Source organism: Tursiops truncatus, chromosome 16, assembly GCF_011762595.2.
Source record: "Tursiops truncatus isolate mTurTru1 chromosome 16, mTurTru1.mat.Y, whole genome shotgun sequence".
In the NCBI taxonomy this organism is placed as follows: Eukaryota; Metazoa; Chordata; class Mammalia; order Artiodactyla; family Delphinidae; genus Tursiops; species Tursiops truncatus.
In genome coordinates, this window is record NC_047049.1 from 77,712,848 (window position 1) to 77,738,535 (window position 25,688).

The 25,688-nt window shown below is 34.8% G+C and overlaps 1 protein-coding gene across 6 annotated transcripts in view; it reads left to right on the top strand.

The window, feature by feature from the left end:
* The window catches only part of ARID4B (AT-rich interaction domain 4B), a 126,780-nt gene that overhangs the window by 80,675 nt on the left and 20,417 nt on the right, over window positions 1-25,688 (top strand). For 4 of the 6 annotated variants that reach the window (XM_033841555.2, XM_073793650.1, XM_019941538.3 and 1 more), the window contains exons 12-18: window positions 1,662-1,734; window positions 3,414-3,508; window positions 4,572-4,669; window positions 5,450-5,693; window positions 5,998-6,173; window positions 10,075-10,326; window positions 25,167-25,251. In XM_033841555.2, coding sequence (XP_033697446.1) covers window positions 1,662-1,734; window positions 3,414-3,508; window positions 4,572-4,669; window positions 5,450-5,693; window positions 5,998-6,173; window positions 10,075-10,326; window positions 25,167-25,251 — 1,023 coding nt within the window. The remainder of the gene's footprint in view (window positions 1-1,661; window positions 1,735-3,413; window positions 3,509-4,571; window positions 4,670-5,449; window positions 5,694-5,997; window positions 6,174-10,074; window positions 10,327-25,166; window positions 25,252-25,688) is intronic. The other 2 variants (XM_019941540.3, XM_019941541.3) reach the window with 2 other exon arrangements.

Below are 25,688 nucleotides of genomic sequence, written 5' to 3' on the forward strand. Positions count from 1 at the left end.
AGGGAAACCCTCTGAGAACTATCACCTTCCTCACCTTAGGAAAAGTTAATCACTCGATTTGCTAATCTAAACTACTACTATTCCTTGTAGAAATTTTTGCCTACATATATACATGTACATACATATGTACATATATTTATTTTTCTATTTGTTTTCTCTCCTACTAATCTGTAAGCTCCTCAGTGGTAGGGACTCTGTCTTACTTGTAGTCTGTCTGTCATAGTGTGTAACGTGTAACAGATGATCAGTAAGTATTAGTTACCAAAACTTCTGTCACTTAGATTTATGTTTTACAAATGTTTTTATAAAAGCAGATCTGGTTTCCAGTTTAAACTTTTTTTTTAAGTTAAATACAAACTTCACTTAAATTTTGTTGCAACAGGAATACATTTGACAGTTTAAGTCAAATATTGTACCTTGGGGTCATTTAAGATAATATCTAGAAAACAGATTTCCTTAGTCTTATATGTGACTACCTTACCACAATCCAGTGTATGTGGACCATGTTTAAGTTGAGAAATACAGATTCATCCTGAGCAAACTAATAATTGTCATTGATTCTTTTCTTCCCAATTAGCAAGCACAATAGTTTATCAACATGAGTTTTTGTTGTTTTAACTTCCTTCCTTTTTTCTGCTAGCTTATAAAATAAAGAGGCAAATCTCACTCAAACAGTGGCTTTAGCCTCATGATTTTTAAAATTCAAATGATTTATTTAGACTACCAGTTGAAAAGTATGCTCCTGACTTTTACTATTAGTAGTACATTTGTTTCAGCCAGAGTAACTGTAAAGCCTAGGTGTATATTTTGAATCACTTCCTCTGCAGTTACTCCTGATCATGTTCTGTAATGGCAGGTGCCATCGCTTTTTTCTCTTTTATTTGACTCAGCACCTTGCATAGTGCCTACACTTACCGGTGCTCATTAAATATTGTTGAATGGCTTGATAGTCACTGAATTGATGAGTTCCTCCATCTCACCTACTACCCTGCTCCTTGCAGGTTGCTTCAGGACCAGCTCCCTACTGCCACAGCCCCTGGCCACAGCAGCAAGAAGCTAGTCCCTCCCTTGTAATTGATAAATCGGGGAACTATTTTATTACTTGAAGATTTCCCTAAGTCTGAATCTTCAGGTATTGTAGATCAAGTTTGTTCCCCACTTTACTGATTTTATAAGCTCGAAGCACTATACAGTGGGGCCATATATAATGAAGGATAATTATAGTCGCAGTTAATGGGACCCACACTTATTCAGTTCTTTGAGGAGCAATAATAGAGTTAGTTTTGATGGTAAACCCTGACCCAGTTTAATATAAGTGAGAGTAGGTCTTCTTGAGCCTATGACCTAGTCCTATGAAGGACTAGATCTCTGATCTGGTAAAAAGTTCATGAATCATCTTGCTGGTCTCATTTCTTATATGAGCATTTACATTTGGGACTGTCACTACTGAGATAATCTTTTAGGACATATTTCTCTGTAAAGCATGAAATGTCTAGGCTTTCTGGTTTTGAATAGCTTAGTGTTAAGAAATAATTTTAATTTGGTAAAAAGCCTTTGAAATATTCCAGTATTAGTCTTTGCTGTTGGTAGGAAATCTACTTGTGTTAGTAAAATGCTTAACTGAGGAAAATAATATTCTATTCTTCTGTGACTAAAATTAGGAAGAAATAGAACCATTTCCAGAGGAAAGGGAGAACTTTCTTCAACAGTTGTACAAATTTATGGAAGATAGAGGTGAGTGTTTTTTCTTTTATTCATCATTAATGTAGGTATCAGATAATTAATATCTTAAAATAAGAATTCTGTTTATTAAGCTGCATGTCACTGGTAATCATGGCTATCTGTTTGATTTCCAATCACCAGCATCCTAGCACGGTGTCTGTCACATAGGAAGTGGAATGTGGAATTTGACAGTATTTTGATGGATATTATGGCCATGGACCCATAAATTACTGTATTCTGTCCCCCCACCCATTTATGGGACCACCCCCGCCCCGCCAAAGAACTCTTACACTAGGAAACAGTAGCAGAATGGGTATCAGAGTACCATTTTATTTGAGCCTACATACATGCCTGTAGAAAAGCCTCTTCTCTAAAATCACTGTTTGCTATTTCCTGCATGTGTATGTGTTTGTGTATGTGAGTGAGTGAGAGAGAGAGAGCGAGCGAGCATACATTCTAAGATGGGCCTTATAAGTCTTCTTATAACCCAGCCACATAGAACTAAGAACAGAATTAAACCATCCATAGAGAAAGGTGACCAAGTATCAAGGTGAGCCTGGGCTTAACTTATCAAATCTGCTTTTGTGGTTTAAGAAATATGAGCATTGGGGGAAAGAGGAATGGGTACCTAACAATAACTTTTAATTTGCAATGATGACCTAGTCCACCAGTAACTATGGATGGCCCTGTTACTCTCTTGCTTATCTGCTGTTCAGAGTATAGTTTCTCCTTTCTTGGGAAGATGCTAGAAAAGGAGTGGTGAGAGGCAGAAAGCTTTCTAGCTTGAGGAGAAGGACAAAATGAATGAATAATACTTGAAAGTGCTACTGTGCTCTGTGAATTAATGTTTTTTTAATCCAGTTTTGTATTGTTGATGAGTAGAAGCTGACTTGGTCTTCTTTTTGCTCTCATAAGTCATAGTGGCTACTACAATGTGGGTATCTTTTTATTCTTCAATATAAAATGTCCTTGATTCCTATATTATTTATTTGTATGAATGGAGGCTTGGCCTATGAAGGCAGGCTATTTCTTAAGCTTTTATGTGTAAGGTAAATAAAAAAGTGAAGAAAATGAATAAAATCTAATACTAGAAAAGAGTGAAAAATGTGATTATGCCAGTCATATGTTTTTTGGAAAGGGCAGTAAGTTGTGTATCTCTATCCTGTTGTTTTCTCTACCACATCCTAACAGTTTGATAGTTTTAGTGTCCTTCTGCATTTTCACATGTTAGAATAAACAATACTATAGCTTTATTCTAGAATTATTCTTTAGAATAGTAGAAAATTAGTAAAATACAAAGGAAGTATCATAAAGATAACTCTCATTGTGATGCAGTTGCCCATCAATTATCTCAACACTTTTTTCAGTTCTACCAAACCTTGTTACCCTGATTTTTAAAAATTTTTGTTGGTATTTTATTTTGCTTCACTTAGTATTTATTCTTTTGCTCATCAGGGGAATGAAAGTTGAATGAAATCATATAAATAAGGTTTCAAACATATGATATAGGAAAAAAATTTTTAATGAAATGGGTTTAAGTAGTAGGTATCATGTTTTTGATTAACAAGGGATTTTTTTTCTCATATATACACACTTTGCACTATGTATATTTGGGGTAATGTTTGAATCTTTTCAGAGTTTAAGTTAAAAATGTAGCATGGTTCTAATAGATTTCGTGTTTCCTTTAATAGGCACACCCATTAACAAGCGACCTGTACTTGGATATCGAAATTTGAATCTCTTTAAGTTATTCAGACTTGTACACAAACTTGGAGGATTTGATAATGTAAGTATTACGATCAAAAGTGAAACATGTTTTTCATACATGTTTTCTCATCTAAAAATTATCTAAAATTGTTTATTAATAAAAACCTAAGAATAAAAGGAAAAGAAAATGGAGGGTACAAGTTAGAAACAGCTAGCTTCCTCAGTCCAAATTTGAATTTAATTAAAAATTTTCAAAAATGAGCTTTCTGATTTACTGTTAAATTTGTCAAACTTTCATAAACTACCTGAGTTATAAAACAGCCATATTAGTGGAAATTCTTTCTTTCTCTGTCTCTTTTCCATTAGACTATAAGGTCATTGAGAGCAGGGATCTGTCTTAATATTCTTTATATCCTTAATCTCTATCACTGTGCCTTATATATGTAGAAAACATATTATTTGCATATATATGCAGAAGATCTTCGTTGAACTGAAGAAATTATCTTAAGGTTGCTGTGATGTATGGTGCCCATCCAGTTACAACTCTTCTGGAGGAAAAAAAAGTATTCTGCATTACTAAGATTCATAAAATTGCTTTGATTTATTAGCTTATATATTTTATGGGAAATCATACATCATTAAAACTTTTTATCTCTGTCTTTTCATTAAGATTTTGATTTAGGAATGTGGATGTTTTCTTATTTATTATATATAGCAGGGTTTCTTTAAAAGTCAAATGGGGACTGCTTGGCAGTCCAGTGGTTAAGACTCCGTGCTTCCATTGCAGGGGGCGCGGGTTCGATCCCTGGTTGGGGAAGTGGGATCCTGCATGCTGTGCTACGTGGCCAAAAAAAAAAAAAAGTCAGATGGCCTAGTATTTCAACATTTGTAATTCTGAGATTTGTCAGAATACCAAAACTTAACTTGAAAACGTTGTTGTAAACCAGATTTTTGATTTAGAATTTATCAAGATTGATATTTTTCATTCCTTGAGACTGGAACCAAGAAATATAGGAATATTCGTGTATACACACACACACACACACACACACACACACACACACACACATATATTATTTATCAAACTTTTATCGCATTCCCACCTTTTAATTTGGGAGTTTTCATTTCACTTTGTCTGTTAGATTGAAAGTGGAGCTGTTTGGAAACAAGTCTACCAAGATCTTGGAATCCCTGTCTTAAATTCAGCGGCAGGATACAATGTTAAATGTGCTTATAAAAAGTAAGTAGGTGTACTTGATATAGCTATATTCAATATTTTACCTAGAAAGCAGGATGGAATTTACCATATAACTGAGGCTAGTAATTTCTTCTAAGAAGAAATCAAGAAAGTTTTACTAATCACTCTATAATAGCGTTTTCTAGAGTGTATTCCATGAATACTAGATCTGTGAGAGTGTCTGTGAAGAAAGTTTTTGTGGCCAAGTAAATTTGGAAAGTATGTGTAGAAGTTAAAATGCCAAAGTTTTTTGTTTTTTTTTTAATGCCAAAGTTTTAAAGTCAAATAAACCCAGGTTCGAGTCCTGGTTCTGCCGGTTATTTGCTTTTTGTGCCCTTGGACCATTTATTTGTTCTCTCAAGCCTCGATTTCCTCTTTTTTTTAAATGAGATGATACTATTCGCCTCATAGGATTACTCTGATGAGTTAATGAAATTTTACATGCACTCAGAGGTCCAGTGCCTGGCATATAAGAAGTGCTCAACAAATAGATGCTATTACTAATTCTTCTAATAGCTACTGTTGTTACAGTTACTACATTTAAGAGGATGACTGTCTTTTCACTTTTAGCATCTTTTTTTAATGAATTTATTTTTCTTTGAAAAATGTTTCTGTTTGAGTAAAAAAGATTGGGAAGAACTAAACTAGAATAAATTTGAATATTAACATAGCTCAATATCTGAGCACTTAAACAGGAGAAATGAACACATGTTTTAAGAACTACAACTCTACAATAACATTTCAAAATGTTTTCCCAAATGTAACATCTTTTCATATTTCCAGATACTTATATGGTTTTGAGGAGTACTGTAGGTCGGCCAATATTGAATTTCAGATGGCATTGCCAGAGAAAGTTGTTAACAAGCCTTGTAAGGAGTGTGAAAATGTAAAAGAAATAAAAGTTAAGGAAGAAAATGAACCAGAAATCAAAGAAATAAAGATTGAAGAGGAGGAGAATGTAATACCGAAAGAAGAAAAGCCTACTGAAGAGGGTACTGAAAGAAAGGAAAATATTCAGCCCTCTCTGGTAAATAGGATACTGTTGATAGTCCTTTGCCTTCTTTGGTGCATTTTCTACATCCTCTGTAAAGATTACATAGTTAATTTATTATATAATTTTATACTTTATTGTTCATGCACTTTCCTCATTAAGTGCTATTTTTGTGTTTAAAATAGCTGTTAGCTATTTTTGCCTAGTGTTTTAGGAGTTTCTTAAAATAACTTTCTCAATGTTAGTATTCGTTGGTACCTCCTTTTGCTAACAATTAGATAATGGAATGAGGTTGACAATTTTTACTTTTGTTGGTATAGTTCCTCTGATCTTTTTCTAGGGAAGTAAAAAGAATTTATCAGAATCTATACCTACACAGTCTGATCAGGAAAAAGATGTTAATGTGAAAAAAACAGAAGAAAATGAAAATCTGGAAGATAAAGATGATGAGACAACTGGGGTAGATGAATCCCTCAGCATAAAGGTAGAAGCTGAAGAAGAAAAAGCAAAATCTGGGTAAGAAATTTGTTTTTGGTTAAGATGCATTTTGGCTGAATGAATTCTTATAATTTGCTCTTTGTATGTGTGTGTGTATGTATGAATCTAAATTTGACAAAATAAATGAGTGATTTAAATTTGCATTTATTATGTAAATAGTATTTGCCTCCTTCAGAGACCCTACTAATGCAAATTTGTAGCAAAAGATCATATTTTTGATCCATTATTCTTGCTCTCATCATGGAAATTTATGAAATTTTGAGCTAGAGAAAAGCACTTCTTACTGCCTTAACCTCTGCCGGATAACCAGATAATATAAATTTGGGAAGATGGCCTTCTCCAGTGTTTTGTAGATGGTATGTTGGCTCTAGATTTTGAGAATTGTAACCATTTTTTAAGCAAAAAATAAGAATGGAAAAGTGCTAGTAATTAGTTTTTAAAAAGCCAGAATTGTTATGTTGTGTTTTATGTGATAGTAGCATTTACTTGTTTTGGTCAGTTTGGGATAATGAATTATTTAGCAATGTAATCTCTGTACTGACAGTGGACCCCTGGATTTTATAGGTGATCTTTGGCATCTGATTTTGTGTCTGAGGTTTATAAAACCTAAATATTCCCATTGTTAGTGGTTCTTTTAAATAAGTACAACCAAATATTTTTTTGATCATTTTCGTATTTTTCTGAAATTTGGCCACAGCATGCAGACAAGCAGGGAAGAGGAAAAACCATGCTTAGATGAATATAGTAAAAGGTGTTTATTATACTTTGTAATATGTATATCTGTGTGTACAAATGTGTATTTCAAGTACTCCTTACTGATATTGGAAATTATTTCAACTATTAAGAAACTTAGTAAGTATTCAGCTCTTTGCCTAAAATCTCTGCTCATTTTAGTGTTCTTCTGAAATTTTGGCCACAACATGCAAATATACATGAAAAAACGAAACAAAACTGGGTTTAGATGAATATAGTATAAGTGTTTGTTCATTTTACGTGGCTATATTTCTGTGTGTGTTAAATGTATATTTGAAGTACTCTTGCTGCTACTTGGAGACTGTTTTAACTATTAAGAAATTTCGTAAGGATTCAGCTTTTTGCTGAATTTTTAAATACGTAGACATTTCCAGAGCATCTACTGTGTGGAAAGCCCTGTGATTAGCCTGTATTTTCTCTTTGTTACTAATAGTTATCTTAAATTTTCAAGGTGGTACTTCAGCTTCTTTTATGGTATAAACTATATTTTGCAGATTTTTAAAAATCTTTCAACTATATGGCCTTTTTATTTACCACAGATATTTATAAATGTATCATACAACAAACTGAAATTTTCCTGTTGTGACTGCTTTAGAAGCGTTATGGGTTCTTTAGAAGCTTTACCGGTTAGAAATGTCCAAAACTGATCTCTGAATTTTATTAGATAAGTGCAATAGAAACTTTTATAATTATAAAGAATTAATGTATAAGTATCTTTCTAGTATATAAACTTTCTCTAAGTAATTAGCTGCTACCGAGAACTTTCAGTGTCCTTCCCTCGTAGTCCAGGTGTGGGGGAGTAAATCATTTCATTTATGTAAAATGTCTGGTTCAGTGCCTGGCCCATAATAGGTACTAATAAACCAAAGTAGTTTTTTTGTTTTTAATTTGTTCCATTGTAAATAAGGAATATGACATCAAACTTGGGAAATTGGATATTTCTTTGTGAGTTCGGATGAAAAGTTCCTGGTCGATACATTTGGTTTCCCAAACTGTAGTTCTCTAAAAGCTAACTAATGGGGCGTGCATGCGTGTGTTTGTGTGTATGTATGTGTGTGTAATATATACATCAACTTAATTTTTTTAACCTGTGTACTGGCTGTATTTTATACTTTGAAAGGCTCTCTTTCTTGGCATTCTGTGTTCTGTTTAGTTTAGTGCATTTACCTCTGATTTTGCCACTAAGAGGAGGAGGAGGAGAGTATTTGCTTTGGCTGATAACCAGTAATTGTGTTGTTTGCTTCTCTATAATTCAGTGTATTAGTTGAGTGATTCCTGTTTGCTTTGCATCTGAGGTTGACATTAAATGAGAATTTTTAATTTTTGACTGCTTTTTAAAATTAATACGGAATATTAGGTTTTTATTCCAGATTAAATAAAAGATTGTCCTGGCTACCACTTTAAGTCAGATTGTGCTTGCTATCATTGGCATTTACCAGTTGTGCTCAGTGCATTATATAATGTAAGATACAGTTTAGAGTTAGTTTTCGTTTTAAAAATTTTAGACTTTTTATCTCTCATATATTTTTTATCTCTTTTATGATGATTCTGAGGTGCATGATAAATCTCTGGTACATAATCAATCTCTGTTGTAGCCACCAGAATACACTTCCTTTTCTCCCTGATGTGCAGGGATATACTTTTATGATTTAAACAAGTAGTGTTCTTTCAAAAAAAAGTCTTAACTGTTTTAATTTTATATGTGTATACTACATATATAGTATATATAAATCATTTACTTAAAGTTGTTAATAATAGTTTATCATCCGTAACACCCTTTCTGATAATTTCTCAGATATTTTAGCCTTACTAATAAGTTTTTCTTCATTATAGAAATGTTAATATATTTTCAGTAACAGAGTTCATATTTTTTATCTCAGATTACAGCTAGATTCATTTAATTTTTTAAGTACCTACTTATTTGACTGTAAATGAGTCTTTAAACTAGGATTAATTCTTAAGGATCTTTGTAGACTTTGTGATGTATTTCAGAGAAAATTGGCTCGTTTGGTACTTTAGCATATAAGAATATAAAACTAAAGTTATCAGTGGAGGAAGACATTTTATATAAATATTAATAGCCATTAACTTTTAAAGCTTAATTACTTAAGTTGTCTTGTGGTTCTGTTTTATGACATTTATTCATTTGTCAGCTGTAAAGTGATGGATTCTTTTTGAGAGAAAACTGTTGTAATAAGTATAGACATATTGCAGAGCAAATTAAAACTAAATATAGTCCAGAGTTTCCTATTGAAATTTGTTTTTTTTTGGTAAATCTAGTGCCTGGAAGGATTTATGATGTAAGATTTTCTCCAATTTGTTGAATACAGATTTGTGGCTAATATAAAATGAATATGAATGCTCAGCTTTAGAAGGTGCATGGTATTGAAAAGACCAGAATGGTTTGCATTGCTGCTTCTAGAATGCAAATGACTTTTAGTTTCATATTATTTGGAATTGGCCTCTCATATACCTATTTCTTCAGAACTTTAAAGTTGAGAGAATTGGTAGAAGAGGACTTGCAGTAAATATGTGTTAAAGAGAGCAGAAATTGTGTTGAAGTTTAGAGGAATAGAAAGAAAAAACCTGATGGGATAGTAACATGAAGTTAGTAGGATATTCCTGTGAAAGGTAAAGTAATATTTCATTTAGTATAACTTTTGAAAATTTAGTTGGAATTATTTTAAAGTTATTAAGACTAGCCATTTGGCTAGTAAAAAGTTTTGTTTAAACATCCTGAGGTTGGAAATATTTGAAAGGAAAATAATTTTTAGTCAGAAAATGGCTATAAGGTGTGATGATTTTTGTTTTTGTCAACTGAGATGTAAAACACTTTTACAATAAAACATGAGAAAAATGTTACATTCGACCTTACTAGTTTCTTGCTATTCAACACAACTTCTATTCTTCTGGCTGTTGGACATTTTCTTTTAATGCACTACTTTTCCGTTTTCATTTTCTCTGAATGTATCTTTCTGTAACCATCCATGGTCATCCTGCACAGTTTTAGTTTTTCATATTAAATTGAAACTCAGAGAATATCATACACTTGGAACCTGCTGTTCCCGGAACAATCACAGCCACGATTTTTATCATTTTATGTGGTTTGGAACTGAAAAGCTTATGAAGTGTCTTTTATTAACTGCAATTTTTTAAACCTTTCAAGAGATGAAACGAATAAAGAGGAAGATGAAGATGATGAAGAAGCAGAAGAGGAGGAGGAGGAGGAGGAAGAGGAGGAAGAGGAGGACGACAACAGTGCGGAAGAGGAGTTTGAGTGCTATCCACCAGGCATGAAAGTCCAAGTGCGGTATGGACGAGGGAAAAATCAAAAAATGTATGAAGCTAGTATTAAAGATTCTGATGTCGAAGGTGGAGAGGTCCTTTACTTGGTGCATTACTGCGGATGGAATGTGAGGTAACTTGAGTTTTAGCTAGTGATTACTACCTAAAAACACTTGTAAAATAATTTCCTATTTTAATATTTAACGAATTACAGATTTATTAGTATTCTAATTGAGGGCACAGTATACCACACAAAAAACATGTAGTTTTGGCAAGTAAGTGCCTCGCTCAGTGACTTTCTACTTGTTGGTTTCAGTAGTTCAAAGGTATCCTTAGTGTCTGGAAAACTGAAGTCTATGTAGCTGATTTTTATGTTATGCATGTAGATTAATAGAGGCAACATTATTAGTGAAATGATAGAAAAATTTCTTTAAAAGGTAAAAGGGCTTTGAGCTTCTTGACGTCTACAAGCCAGTTATCAGGCTTCTTGCTCTCTTGCATTTTCAGCCAACTTGCTGCAGTAACCTCTTCTTTGTAATCTTGTTTCTTTCCTTTAGTAGGCAGGGATTTTAAAGTTGTGATTTCTTAGGAAGCTTTAGCTATTTCAAGAAAGCCTTATCTCCTCATTAACAGCTCTTGCGTTACAGCCTTGTTCACAAGCCTCCGAAATTAATTTTTATGTTTGAAACAGTATCGTTGAAGTGTTATGAGCAAGTCTGCTTGACTGAAATAGAGTGCACGATCTGACTACTACTCACCTAGGGAACTGAAAGGCGAGACTGAATTTTCTTCTTGTACAAGTTTGCTTTGGTTTATCCAAAGAAATTTTGTTTGAATTTTATCCAAAGTTGGCAAGCCAGTTTTGGGATCTGAGCATTTTGATATCTTTTAAGAAAAACCTTGTTTATTTTGGAATGTTTGATATATTTGAAGTAGCCTGTGATAGAGTTGTAGCCCTTGAAAAGGTAACCATCGAAGTTTTCAGCGGTAGTTTCACGGTGTACCTAGTGTCTTCTTCAAGGAGGAATACAGTTCTCATACTTTATATTTAAATTGTATTCTGTGGTTTGGGAAGTTTTTAAGAAAACATCATTGCAAATTCTGTTTCTTAAAAAAAGTACACTCTCTCTTTCTTAAAAGTACAATTTGTGTTGTCCTTCTGCAGCAATAGGAAGCTCTATCTAGAAGCATGATCTTCTGATTACCTTTCTTAATTTGAGAGAAGTGCAATTCTGATCCATTCTGAAGCTTAAGTCATAAGGAAATGTTTAGCAGTTTTGTTTGGGACTTTTTCTTTATTATTTCTACGAAGAAGGTTAACAAAGTTTTGGATTTTAAGAATGCCTATCATCAGTATTGTCCTGCTGAAATATAAGCTTTCCAGATACCTCTTTCAACATCGTGTGTAATTTATCCTTTTGGCTGTTGGTTCTTGCGCTGCCCCTGTGGTGCATGATTTTCCTCACCTGAAGGGCTGACTATTAATGATCATGTTCAAAGGAAGACACTTGAGATCTCAGATAGAGCTGTTATCAGAATATTTTCCTGTTTTTGATGTTTAATCATTTTGATTTTACTAAATGATCTTATTAAATATAAATGTAGAGGGAGTTCCACTTTGGCGTAGGATGTAAATGTAAATGTTGAACATGTTAGTTTAAAGTTAGGAAGGAAAAATTGAATCAGCAAAAATTAATAATTACTGAGTAATGCCCACAAGACAGATAATCTGAGCTGCATCATCTTTTACCTCTTTTTTTCAGTTCTTTTCTTCTGGTTATTTTGCTAGTTTATGTAATGAGGCAGTTTTCTTCGTGGCCTTTATAAAATGCTTTAAATTCTGTGACAAATGGATAGAATTTAGGCCTTCTCAAATTTCACTGTAATGAGGGCTTGATTATTTTCTGTTAATTATCTCATTAAACAGAAGGGGCTTAGTAGATATAAGAATTGAGACATTCATAAAATTATTCTGCAATTAAGATGCAACTTTGTTTTGTTAAGAAAAGATTTACTAAAGGAAAGCGTAATCCTGTCCTAGGAGCACTTGGATTTTAGAGGGTAAAAAGAATGTTCAGTTACTTGAGCTTTGAAATTGATACGGGGTTGGGTAGGGTAAGGAAGGATTTTAAATTGAGGCATTCAAGTTTTTAATAATATAGAAAAGAAAAACAAGACCTAGTTCAACAAGACATGCTTGTGTTAACGAGAAGGATGCCATCTACTTCTGACGACTCACACGTTTGTATGGTATGAACGTTCAAAAGAAGAAAACTTACCGTCTTGATGAAGACCTGTAGGGTGGCTCTCTACAGACTCCAGCATCATAGAGAAAACAATTGTCCTTCAGTAGATGAAGCAGTTAATTTTCTTGTAGTCAACATAACAGTATTCCTATTTCTCTCTGGATTAATAACCAAAGAGTCTGTCTTATTGATGAATAAGCAATAATTATGATTTTTGCTCCTCCTTCATGTCTGAAGCTAATCTAGTGAGGACCTCAGCAAATCCTCATCAGCTCTACAACTGTTTTCCTATTATTTTGGGGATCTTCAGCTTGATCTCTGAATTTACACTTGAGATGTGCAATTAGAAATGAAGATATATGCATGAAGTTTCATAAAAATAGTTTTATCTTTATTGGCAGTTGTTTATTACAACAGCATATTGGAAATTTTGTATGGAGATGTTTGAGTTTTGTTTGATCTGAAACATTTTCCATCAAGCAGGTTTTTCTTAAAGAAAATAATATCTTTCTTAGAAAAATACTGTTTTTCTTGTAATTTCTACATTTTTCCTTTTTTTCTAAAGTGCTGTCTAAACCTTTACATTAATTTTCATTTATACCCTTATTTCACAACTGAAAATCTTAATTTTTTTGTTACACAAGATAGCATTTGGGCCAATTTTTTTTTACTTGCTACAATGGGAAAAAAAGACATTTTTACATACTTACATTACATTTATGGGAAATAGCCAGAATTCTGGATCCTAAACCACATAATGACTTATAAATGGTACAGTATTGTTACAGAATTTTTCAGATATGGTGGCCAATATGTAAAATGATTGTCCAGTGCTATAGCATTTACTAGTTCACCACATGCTTTTTTACAGAATTTTTAAAAACTCATCTAAAAGTAGCATTCAATATAGAAAAATGAGAAAGTACATAAAAGAAAGGATCACTACTAATACTGTTGTGTGTTCTCTTTTAGTCTTTTAAAAAATATATCTCCATACATTTAAAAATTATAGTCATACTTCAATAATTTTTAATCATAGGCTCTCTGTTATATTTGTTTTAATTTCTCTTAGTGATGTTAATATTTTATAAATGTTTTTAGTATCATTAGCTAATTGATCCTTTTCACTCTCAAGCTTCTAGGTCATGCCATAAAACATGAGATTGACGTTTGAAAATGAAGTTACTTTGAAATTCACTGGCCATAAACTTGAGTGTGTTGGATTTATCCTTGTTCAGTAACAGCTATCCTTGTTCAGTAAAACAACCAAGTGTGTTGGAACTATCTAGGCTACTTGGCATGGGATTTAAAATACATCAATATTTTATTATGTATCGATGCTGATTTATTTTTCTCCATTCATTTCTACTTTGGCTTTCCATAATCAAGGAGTTGGGAGTTTGATTAGAGAACTTTTTTTAATATTGAAGATTCCCAACTGCATTAAATGACACCCTTAAGTAAAAGAAAAAGAAAAGAGACACTAAAATTTCAACTGTAAAGCTCTTAAATAACTAACAACAGTTAGTTCTAGTCCATGTTACAAGTTATAGAAAACTGAAAGTAAGATGAATTATACTTAAGTATATTATATGAAGTGAAAATGAATTTCATTTTAAAAATACCTTATTTTTCTAAGCAAATTGGCTCCTCCTTGGAGGGAGTGGGTGGAGTGGGAACTAGTAAAAAGCTTTCACAAACAAATGGGTTTCATCCCATTTTTTGTGAACATTCAGCTGCTTTTTATCAAATATCTTCCTTTATTTGGCAAACATAAGTTCAACAGCTATAAGTCAGATACTGTGCTTGGCACTAAAGGTACAAAGAAATAGTCCCTAGCAAGGAATTCATTGTCCAGGTGAGGGGAGAGCCTCTCCAGCATGTACAGCCCCCGTCTCCCCCCTGCCCTCATCCTCTCCTTATGTTGCTCGCATTCTTCAGTCATTTGTTAGAATCTTTTTTTTTTAAACCCCCATGTTCTTCTGTTGCTCTTGTGTTGTTGCTTTGTAGTACCTGCTTGACAAAACCCCAAGAAGGCTGATGAAATCTAACACTCCTACTACTCCCTGCCTGCACCTGTGCAGCTGATCCTGTCTGGAGGAAAGCAAACCACCACAATGAGTGGTCTTATTTTAAATTCGTGACTGTGAACCTCAAGTGGGCGCTATATGTCCTCCTTCCATGCCCTTTCTACTTTCTCAGACTATTTCATTTTTTTGAGAGTAATTTTTAATTATTACAGTTTTTATTGGTATAATTAACATGCAGTATTATATTAGTTTCAGGTATGCAACATAATGATTTGATATTTGTATGTATTGCAGAAGGATCACCACAATAAATCTAATTAACATCCATCACCATACATAGTTACAGAAACAATTTTTTTCATACAGTTTCTTATCTCCTCAAATCCCCAGGAACTCTTCCCCCATCCTCACTTTCAGCTGGTGACCTCATTGAAAAATTGAAATAAGAGAGTTTCTACAGAATTCCACTACATCACCTTCTTACCTACATCTGCTGCCATGTTTTCTGCCTTCTCATCTTTAGCCTTAGGGTGAACAAGCATGCTACTATCTAAAACCCATCTTCCAACTGCCATACCTTCTTGCCTAAATCAGAGATATGGTCCCAGAAATTCTCCCCTTTTTTCTCATTTTCTCACTCTGTTCTAAACCGTTCCCATCCACATATAGACCTGCAGTTATTCCTCTCATCTCATTTGAGCTTCCCCCTGCTTTCCCTACTGTGCTGTTTCTTTGCTCCACTTCCATCCAGCAAAAACAATTAGAGTTATTTACACTTGTTATCCAGTTTGTCTCCTGTTCTTTTTGTGTAAACCCAACCCAGTAAGGCTTTCGCCTCCACCACGCCTCCAGAACGGGGTCACCAGGGACCCCATCTAGCCGAATTCCATCCCTTATTTCTTGACCTCTTGTTACTTGCCTTACCTTAGTGCCTGAGCCAGCTGACCACTCCTTTTGTGGTACTTTTCACGTGGGTTCCGGCTGCTGCAGCTGCAGCTACTTTTCTGGTTTATTTTCCTTTTCTACTTTTCCCAAATTGAAAACCACCCCTCGGTCATTCTGTCATTTCTTATCTTTATGTGTTTTCTCCCTTCTAATTGTTCCCTTCTTTTATTCTTCTGGTATCCATTTTAACTTATTTTACATTCTGTTCCTGATTTTCCAGTCCTGATTTGAGTCACTTTTTCTGATATTGAATTTTTCTGAATTATTTTTTGGAGCCAAAGGGATTTGACCTCCTAGAATATAACTTCCATGTAGGACTGTGGGTAAATTTTTTTCTATTGTTTTAAGCTTTTTATATTGGGACCACATTACTTTACATTACGGAAGTGCATTTAATTTTAAAACATGAAAAAAAACCCCTCAGTTTTCATATTCATTCCATTAATATCCCTTACCACATCTAGAATATTCTGTACATGCCTGGCATATGGTAACTATTAAACGAATATTGAACTAGATTGGACCTTCTGGCAACAAAATGGATGTAGAGCAGAAATTAAAATCTAAAAAAGGGGACTTGTATATAAAAGTGGTACCTATGGAATATAGAGACAAGTGGGGAATTGGGACAGATGTGGCTTAGTTTTCTCACTGGAACCTCTTCTGTATCATTTTACATATGGTAACTCTTTGCTTAACTTTTTGAGGAACAAACTGTTTTTCACAGAGGCTACACCATTTTACATTCTTACCAGCATTGTATTAGGGTTCCAATTTCTCCATATCCTTGCCAACACTTGTCATTTTCTGTTTTTAAAAAAGTGTTTATTTATAGCTAATCTACTGGGTATCTCATTGTTGTTTTGATTTGCATTTCCTTAATAACTAGTGATGTTGAACATCTTTTCATGTACTTAATTTTATATGATCATTTGTATATCTTTTTTGGGGAAATGTCTATTCACGCCCTTTGCCCATTTTTGAATTGGTTGTTTTTTGTTGTTGTTAAAGAGTTGTAGGAGTTCTTCATATATTCTGTATACTAATCCCTTATCAGAGACGTCATTTGCAAATATTTTCTCCCATTCTGTGAACCCACAGAATTGTCCTTTCACCCTTAATAGTGTCTTTTTAATTGTGATAAAGTCCAATTTATCTATTTTTTCTTTGTTGCTCATGCTTTTTGTGTTGTATCCTAGAAAACATTGCCAAATCCAGTGTTATGAAAATTTCCCCATTTTCTTATAAGAATGTTATAGTTTTAACTCTAATGTTTAGAGTTTTGGTCCATCTTGAGTTAATTTTTATATATGATTATGGTAGTCAGTTTTTTAAATGACCTCTTTGGGTAATATACAGAGCCCAACTCCTAATTAGCAGCCAAAATGGGATTGAGACTAAGAGACTTGAATGAATCTGATTGGAAGTGCTCATGTCCTGTGACCTTTCTTCCAGTCCCTGTCTCCTTTTGTTCCTTTGAAGAATTTTATGTCACTTTCTCAGCTTAATTTCCCTGTTCCTTCCCTGCCATACTTACATTGTACATGCCTTTGGACTTAGGAATATTGATAAGAGTACAAAGTTTTTCTACTCGTATGCTTTGAAATAATTATTCTGGTAATGATAGAAAGGAAAGCAAGGTACTCTATCTAGGAAGTTGTCTGCTTTATTTTTATAGTTGAAAGTTAAAGAACTATAAATGAAGGCCATTTGACAATGGTTTCCAAGGAAATATCTGTCAGCCTGTTTTAAGGGGAGAAAGGGAACATTGCCCATATCTCTTTCACAAAGTCTTCCTATTATCTTTGCACACTCCTGCTCCTCCTGTGTGCCATTCTTCTTTTCTTGATACCTCACTGTCATCTCCAAACTCTTGTCTCCATAAACCCTTATGTCACAGTCTCCTAGCCTATTTACTTCTGTTTATGCTATAAAGCATTAAAATTAAAAACTACTAGGGAAGTCAAAGGACTGTATGTTACTGCTCATGTGAAAAATTCTTTTACAGCACGCAAATGCTTTGTATCAGACAGTCCTACATGTAGAGAAATTTAAACGAAAGCTTATAAGCAATGAACAAGGGGAACATAAAAATGAATTTCGGGGGCTTCCCTGGTGGCACAGTGGTTGAGAGTCTGCCTGCCGATGCAGGGGACGTGGGTTCATGCCCTGGTCCGGGAAGATCCTACATGCCGCGGAGCGGCTGGGCCCGTGAGCCATGGCCGCTGAGCCTGTGTGTCCGGAGCCTGTGCTCCGCAACGGGAGAGGCCACAACAGTGAGAGGCCCGTGTACCGCAAAAAAAAAAAAAAAAATATATATATATATATATATATATATATATATATATATATATATAATTTTACTTAAAAAATGACTTTGGAGTTGGTTAGTTTTTCAGTGCAAGTGAAAATAAAAATTTCATTTGTGAAGAAGATTAATAAACTCATATATTTTTGCACTCAAATGGCCTCTCTCTCTTTCCTTCTTCCTTTTTTTCCTTTCTCTCTCTCTTGTTCTCTCTCTGCGTGTTTACTTAACTGGGCCTGTTCCATTTAGTATTTTTTGTAGATTGACAGGTACATTTAATGTAAAGCATTAACTTGGACCTATTCCATTTCATAGTTTTGTAGATTGGCAAGTTACATCAGTATGTTTGTCTAAATGTGCACAAACAGACTAATCCCCTAAGCTTATCAAATATTAATAAAACAAACTTTGGGGATACTTTTAGAAGTCAGTATCTGCATCACAAAATACAATGAGTGCCAGAGTTGTTAACCATTTGCAGTGGTCTTTATAAGCCTGTTACAATGCTCTGTGATGTGTTCTTAACATTATATATTGATACTACCTCTGCCTGAAGACCTACACCTTTGTTTCATTTTACAAAGTTAAATTCTCTAGGAAAACAGATCTATATAATTACAGTACGTTTCTCTTGGGCTATTTGTGTCAAATCTTTAATATGATGATGCTATAATATTCATGTTTTTATCATCCTACTATTATATTCTTTATTACAATGAACACCATTCCTGTTTCTTTGATGTGGATTTAACAGTGTTGTATGGAGTGGAAATATGAAATGTTAATAGCATGCTTAGAATTTTATTTTTTCAATAATATGATGCTTTTATCTTTGTTTTATCCTAAGTACATGACTAAAAGCATTAAACTGTAGTCAGTAGGTCTCTATAAATTTTGCTTTAGATATTCTCTCACATTAAAGATAAATACGTAAATTGAGATTATTATAGAAAATTCATAAAGTAGGTAAATATTGATTAAACTGCTTATAAAGTTTATAATTGATAATAACTAGTGCTGCTCTTCATCGTGACTTGGTCTTTTTTTCTATTACAATATCATATTTCTTCCCTCCTATTTTCTTACTCAATTAAGGGGGAAAGAATTCCTTTCCATGCTAAAGAGGGCCTAAATTTCCACTTTAGATGTGAGGTTTTTAAAAGCTAAGTTAGTTTTATAACATATATTAAGTTTTTTGCCTATAGATAGGCAGGATATAAAATACATATTGTTCAGCAATTATGAAATGAGTCTCTCCATTACAGAAAACGACATACAAATGATGTTAATATTTCACTTATATTAACGGTTAGTTATTAGATTTTATCTTTTATAATCTGTATGCATATTTTAAATAATGAGTTTTTAAGTATTTTGTCAGTTCAGTTTTGTTGTTGAAATTATTTGTACGGTATCCTTATTCTGCATGTAATTATTCTGTGGGTTTATATTAATACATGGCTGATGATATTTCTTTGAAAGTGGTTTAGTTAGGTTTAAGCAGAACCAAAATCTGAACTGATGTGGGCACAGTAACCATTTTGGTATCTTATGTCTGGTTGACTAATGTTCTTTTCCATTTTTATTGTTGCTAAATGATTTCTTAGATGATTTGCCAACAGATCCAAAAAAAAGTCAAAACGTTTTCTTTTTAGAACTCTGTTTTTCTCTGGTGAGAGCAAGTATGCTATGGTCTCTGAATGGTTCCTTTTAGCTTTGTATAAATATTTTAATTCGACACATTAAAATTTCAAATATTTATGTAGCTACTTTGTTTGAATGGTTCAGAGGTTTGTATTATTACTTACGTAATGACTGATTAGTGTGGTCCTCTCTGTTAAATTGTAAACTCCTCGATAAGGAGCTGTGGTGCATTTATTACCCAGTGCCTAGCGCAGAGCCTGTCACATGATAGGTACCTAAGAAGTATCTGTCGAGTGAATAAGCCCTGTGTAGACTTCTAGTCTGGGAGTTTCATATAATTTTTTAATTTGGGGGATCATCTGTTCTACCTTCTTCATTTTAGGTAGGTCAGGGAACAGACGGCTAGAAGTTAAATGAGTTGCTCATGCATCTGGTCATTCATGTTTATTCCGTTAGTTGAATGTTAGATGATCTCAATAGACTGTTCTCAAATAAGTCAGTATATTCTTTGAAAATATTTTCCTTAGTACTTTAAATATCAGATAAGATACTTGTCTAGACTCCACGCATTAATTACAATGAATTTATTGATAACTGAATTGAAAAAGTATGGGCTAATCATTAACAGACTTAGTCTTCATTTTCGAACTCAGTGTTTGTTAATATTTGTCCCGATATTTGTTTTTCTTTGTTTTTTGATATTTTTTTAAATGGAAGCATTTAGTAATCTTCTTTTCCTTGTGCCCTGGCAAACTGTATTTCCTTTTGTCACAAACAGGCCAATTACTCTCTTCTGTTCGTAATTTCTAAATTTAAAGTCCAACTAAAGGTAGTATAGTTTATATCAATAATCCAAACTTCCTTGTTTTCCTCAGACATTCTCATAAAACTCTATTGCTTGGATTAAAGGTGCAGGTCATTTTGTTTGTAGGCCAACCACTTAGCTTAAATTTCTCTCCTAGTTTTCAAGCTACATTATCACAGAACATGAGAGCTGACAGCAATAGGCCTGCTAGCCTTGGGGAGAAATCTAGGTATTTAACAATAACGTGGTTTCTTTGAATACCTGTTGCCCTAAATAGCTGTTTGTAGTTCCTGCACAGTAGAGAGACCCCATCAGAATATGCGTTCTAATGTCTTGATTCACTTTGTGGTACTTAAAGGCGAATCAAGAATATTGGAGAGCCACTGTGAGGGAAGTACAGCATGTCCATGTATTTGGGAATGTTTCAGAGGATGGAAGCATTTTAAAACCAAAAAATTTATATTTGACTTAGTTTTTTAAATTCTTGTATTCTTTTTTTTTTTTTTTGCGGTACGCGGGCCTCTCACTGTTGTGGCCTCTCCCGTTGCGGAGCACAGGCTCCGGACTCGCAGGCTCAGCGGCCATGGCTCATGGGCCCAGCCGCTCCGCGGCATGTGGGAACTTCCTGGACTGGGGCACGAACCCGCGTCCCCTGTATCGGCAGGCGGACTCTCAACCACTGCACCACCAGGGAAGCCCCAATTCTTATATTCTTTAAGAATGTATTTTGAGGGATGAATGGATACTGTACTTGGTATGGTGCCCCAAGGAGAAATGAGAAATATTTCATGGTCTTCTATTTCTTAGCTGCAATTTTCTGCTGTTTGCCACTTCCCTGTAATTTAGATTTCTATGGTGTCCAAGATATTTGAATTTGAACTAAATTTTCCCATTTTCTATCTTCTTTGACTATTTTCTTATGCCTAAAGTAAATGTGCTGTAATCTCTTTTTAATGTATATTAAATAGACTATATAAAAAGTTTACATTTATATAGAATAAACAGAATCAGTGGCAGCTTTTTCTGTAGTTCTGAACTAAATTCCCTTCATTCAAGTCTTTATTCTTGGTATTTGATAGGGAATCAGAGATCTTAACCCACTAATATTACTTAATTTAAATTAACAAACACTAGTAAAATAAAAATTAAATTGACCTCTTTCTTATATAATTTAGTGTCAGTAGGAAATGTTGCCTTTCGGGGTGTATCGTTTTGCTTTTTTCCCACATGAATTTATGTTTCTCTCCTTCCTGGTCTTTGAAAGTATTCTGTAAAGAAAATAGAACTCATGGACTTTCTTGGTGGTCCAGTGGTCAAGACGCCATGCTTCCAGTGCAGGGGGCGCATGTTTGATCCCTGGTTGGGGAACTAGAATCCCACATGCCTTGCAGCCAAAAACAAAAAAGAAAAGAAAAGAGAATAGAACTCCTGAATAGTACTGTAATCAGTAATTACATAAAGGGAAAGAACATTTCCTATTTTTAAAATATATACAATGATCAGTTATAGCTATCTCTATTTTCTGATCATCGTTTTTTTTTTTTTTCCTTGTAAGATTAGTCAGGCAACTAAAGTGCTACTTGGAACTTCATTACATTTTGAAATATTTGTTATTTATTTTTTTTTTTGGTTTTGGGTTTTTTTGCGGTACGCGGGCCTCTCACTGTTGTGGCCTCTCCCGTTGCGGAGCACAGGCTCCGGACACGCAGGCTCTGTGGCCATGGCTCACGAGCCCAGCCGCTCCGCGGCATGTGGGATCTTCCCGGACCGGGGCACGAACCCGCGTCCCCTGCAAAGGCAGGCGGACTCTCAACCACTGTGCCACCAGGGAAGCCCTTCTGTTAATGTTTACATCACTGGTCTCAACCTCTGTTTGGTTAAAGGCATTTGTAATTTGAAAAAGCTACCTTAACCAAAATTCTCACGCATTGTTTTCATCCGTTCTCCCTCCTCGAGGATTGGTTCATACTGTGCATTCTTTTTTTTTTTTTTTTCGGTACGCGGGCCTCTCACTGTTGTGGCCTCTCCCGTTGCGGAGCACAGGCTCCGGACGCGCAGGCTCAGTGGCCATGGCTCACGGGCCCAGCCGCTCCGCGGCACGTGGGATCTTCCCGGACCAGGGCACGAACCCGTGTCCCCTGCATCGGCAAGCGGACTCTCAACCATTGCGCCACCAGGGAAGCCCCATACTGTGCATTCTTAATGAGGCTTTTTCAGTTGCTGGTCTGGACTCTTCTGTATGCTTACTCTGAACAGGACCTGGCCTGCCTAGTAGTAATCATTCTAGTATTACACTGTTTAACAGGCAGTCCATTTCCCGTTCTTCTCTAACTCCTCACATAGTGGTTTTTGGCAAGCCTGTAGCTTGCAACGTGAGTTCGCTTCCATGGTTTGAGTTTCTCAATCTGTGAAATAAATTCTTGATAGATTTTTAAGGCATGTTCTAGTTCTGAAGGATATTAATTATAATAACAATAACAACATTGTGTTATTACATTTTATGAAAGGCAGCGTAAATCTAGCTGAAAAAAGAAAAAAATCTAAAAGAATAGTATTAGAACAAGGGAATGCCTGAACAAACAAAAAGCACTGAGAAAGGAGAATAGAAAGAGGCAAATAATAAACGAGTCACAGTATAAATATTAGCTAATACTTATAGAACCATACATTACCGTGTAATTGCTCTAGTAGGAAACATATCTAAAGAATTTCCCAAGGAATCTCCTAAAACCATACAGAACATTCAGTAGTTTTCAAACAAAATTGTTACGTAGAATAGTAAGACCATCATGTTTAATCACTGCTGTTCAAGTATTTTAGAAGCGTATATAGTTTGTTTCTTCTAATTCCAGAATCTTTCTTTTTTGTTTCCTGCCTGGCTCAACCCTCTTTCCACCCCCAAACTCACTAAAGTTCTTCTGATAACCAGTCCTCTTATATACCATCCTTAGTTTATGTTTGGGTGGAGGAGGAGAAAATAGTTATCATATAGTATCCGTACTCTTGTGGAGCTTTAGGCAGTGAGCATCAGCCTGTACCATGTGGAGTAACCACTATTTTATTTATGTATATGTTCCTTATACCTTGTTCCTAAGAGAATTTAAGCAAAATACATTACCTCTGACTCGTAAAGAAATCTTTCTCTGTCACGGTGAACATTGTAACTATGGGGACAGTAAGTATTTTTTGCTTGTTTGATGTGTTTGGTGCTCCATCAAAGCTACAATATCTTGGTGATATTCTTGCATTGAAAGCCACTGTTTCACCCGAATTTGAAATATAATAATTCATGTCAAAAATCCAAGTGGAATTGAATAGTACTCTTACTGGTAGTCAAAATGTCTGGTATTACAAAATTAATTGTACAACAGGTAGTCTTTGGTTAAGAAAGGTAAAAATCTCTTATATCTTCGTTTAGCTTATGCTGATGTTATGTGTAACCATCATGAACTGTTTTTAGTTTATCTCATAAGAAGATAGAAAGCTTGTTTTGTTTTTTCTTAAAGTACATAGCACTGATTTCCATAACTATATTCAAGTAAGAGCAACTTCTAGAAGTTCACATTCAAATTTGTAGAGGGCAGATATATTTTCTGTTCATTCTTCACCTTCACTCTAATTTTGGAAGGAACTAAATTGCTTTCTTGTCAAGCATCGTGCAATTTTGAGTATTAATGGGAAAATTAAAATTACTATAAATGTACAGGTAGGTGCTAGTGTGCCAGTATATATACCAGAGGAGTGTGTTTAGTAGAAGAATAACATTTGACTTAAACTATTTCAAAGCACTTATCATATATTTGATCCTCAAAGAGCCATATGTGATATGCAGTCTTATTTTTTATTTTATCTTTTTAATGTGGTCCTTATACAGAACGAACTAAGTCTGAGGTTGAGAACGTCTTGACCGGGGCCACATAACTAGTCAGCAAGGATATGTAAAGACTTTTCTAGAACTCATTCCATTCTTTCCTCGTCCTCTCCAGTTATCACTGTGGCCCTCAGCAGCTTCTAGCAGACACTGCCGTAACCATTGTGGGGCTGAGCCCTCAGCTTTGCCACAGCCCGTGGTTTGCACCAGCAGTATAGCTCTGCCTGGGACTTGTTGCAGATACAACTAGGCCTATCTAGAGCAAGAATGTAATTTATTAATAAGCTAATGACCCAGGTCATTTGCTTCCTGACTTAAGGTCTTTATTACTTCACTTAATACCTCTGGTAATGAGGACATTTTAATTTAAAAGCTCATTTTCAGTTGTTCATTTTCTTGAGTTAAAAATGTCAGTGAGTTTTCCCATTTTCCAGAATAAATGTAGATAACTTTCAAACATAAAAAGAGGTTAATTTGTTTTTAATGTTTCTTCTTTCTGGCTGAGTTTTTACGAAAATAAACTGTCTTTTTTTTTCCCCTTTAAACAAGTAGATTTATTGCAGTCAGTACTGACTTGCACCCTGTAAAATCATGCAGACTGCCAGCACTGAGTGGAGAGGCCATCACGACTGTTGGCCCTCAGCTGCCTGCACACGTAGGAAGTGTCTCAGCACTGGAGGCTTGGCAGAGCTGTGCTTCCCCTTATAGCTTCCTGACACGGTTAGGGAAAATGGGCTACCTGCTGCTTACGAACACAACAAAGTATACAAAAAAGTATAGGATTTCTATATGGGAGTATGGGATTTCTCTTCATAGCTGTTGCACGGACTTGGTTTGTCATTGGGGCAGCGGAGCAAGGAGTGCGCGCTAGTCCAGGAGTCCAGAGACCTTGCTGAGTCTTAGCGCAGCCAGTAGCTGACATTGTGTCCTTGGATAGGTCACTTCATCTCTCTGTTTGAGCCGTGGTAGCTTTATTTCTTGAACCAGGAAGTTGAACTAGGTGGCCTGCAAGGCCCTTTCCAGTTCTGAAATGTTCTGATTCTATTTACAAGTTTCTCTGTAATATGGCATGGTTCCTTCTGTGGTATGTGTTTTATATTTATGTTAATTTCCTTCAATTTTAGATATGATGAATGGATTAAAGCAGATAAAATAGTACGACCTGCTGATAAAAATGTGCCAAAGATAAAACATCGCAAGAAAATAAAGGTAAGTGCTTATTTTGCTGTATTATAGCTCTTAATTAAGGAACGTTGCCTCCAAAATGAGTATTGTGTGTGCATTAGTGTTAGTAGAGTGGAAATACTCTCTTGAAATAGCAAATTTATCAAATGCTAGATTTGCGTACAATTAAGATTGTCAGCTTATGGAAAGGCATTTTGAAAACAGTACTAAATGATCTTTGAGACTTTTTCAGTTCCAACATTGTATAAGTCCATTCAGCCAGATTTCACTTACCCATTTCAACTGTTTCCTACACCTCTAGTCTCCCAACTAGGAGTCATTAAATATTGTGGCTGGGAGCCCTGGGGTTACTGTAATAGCTGTAAACCGTTAGAGGAAGAGAAGGAAGTGTCTGAAGGCAGAGGAGAGCCTATCTGAAGTTCTTCTTTTTTCTTCATCTTTCTCTGACCATATATGTAGTG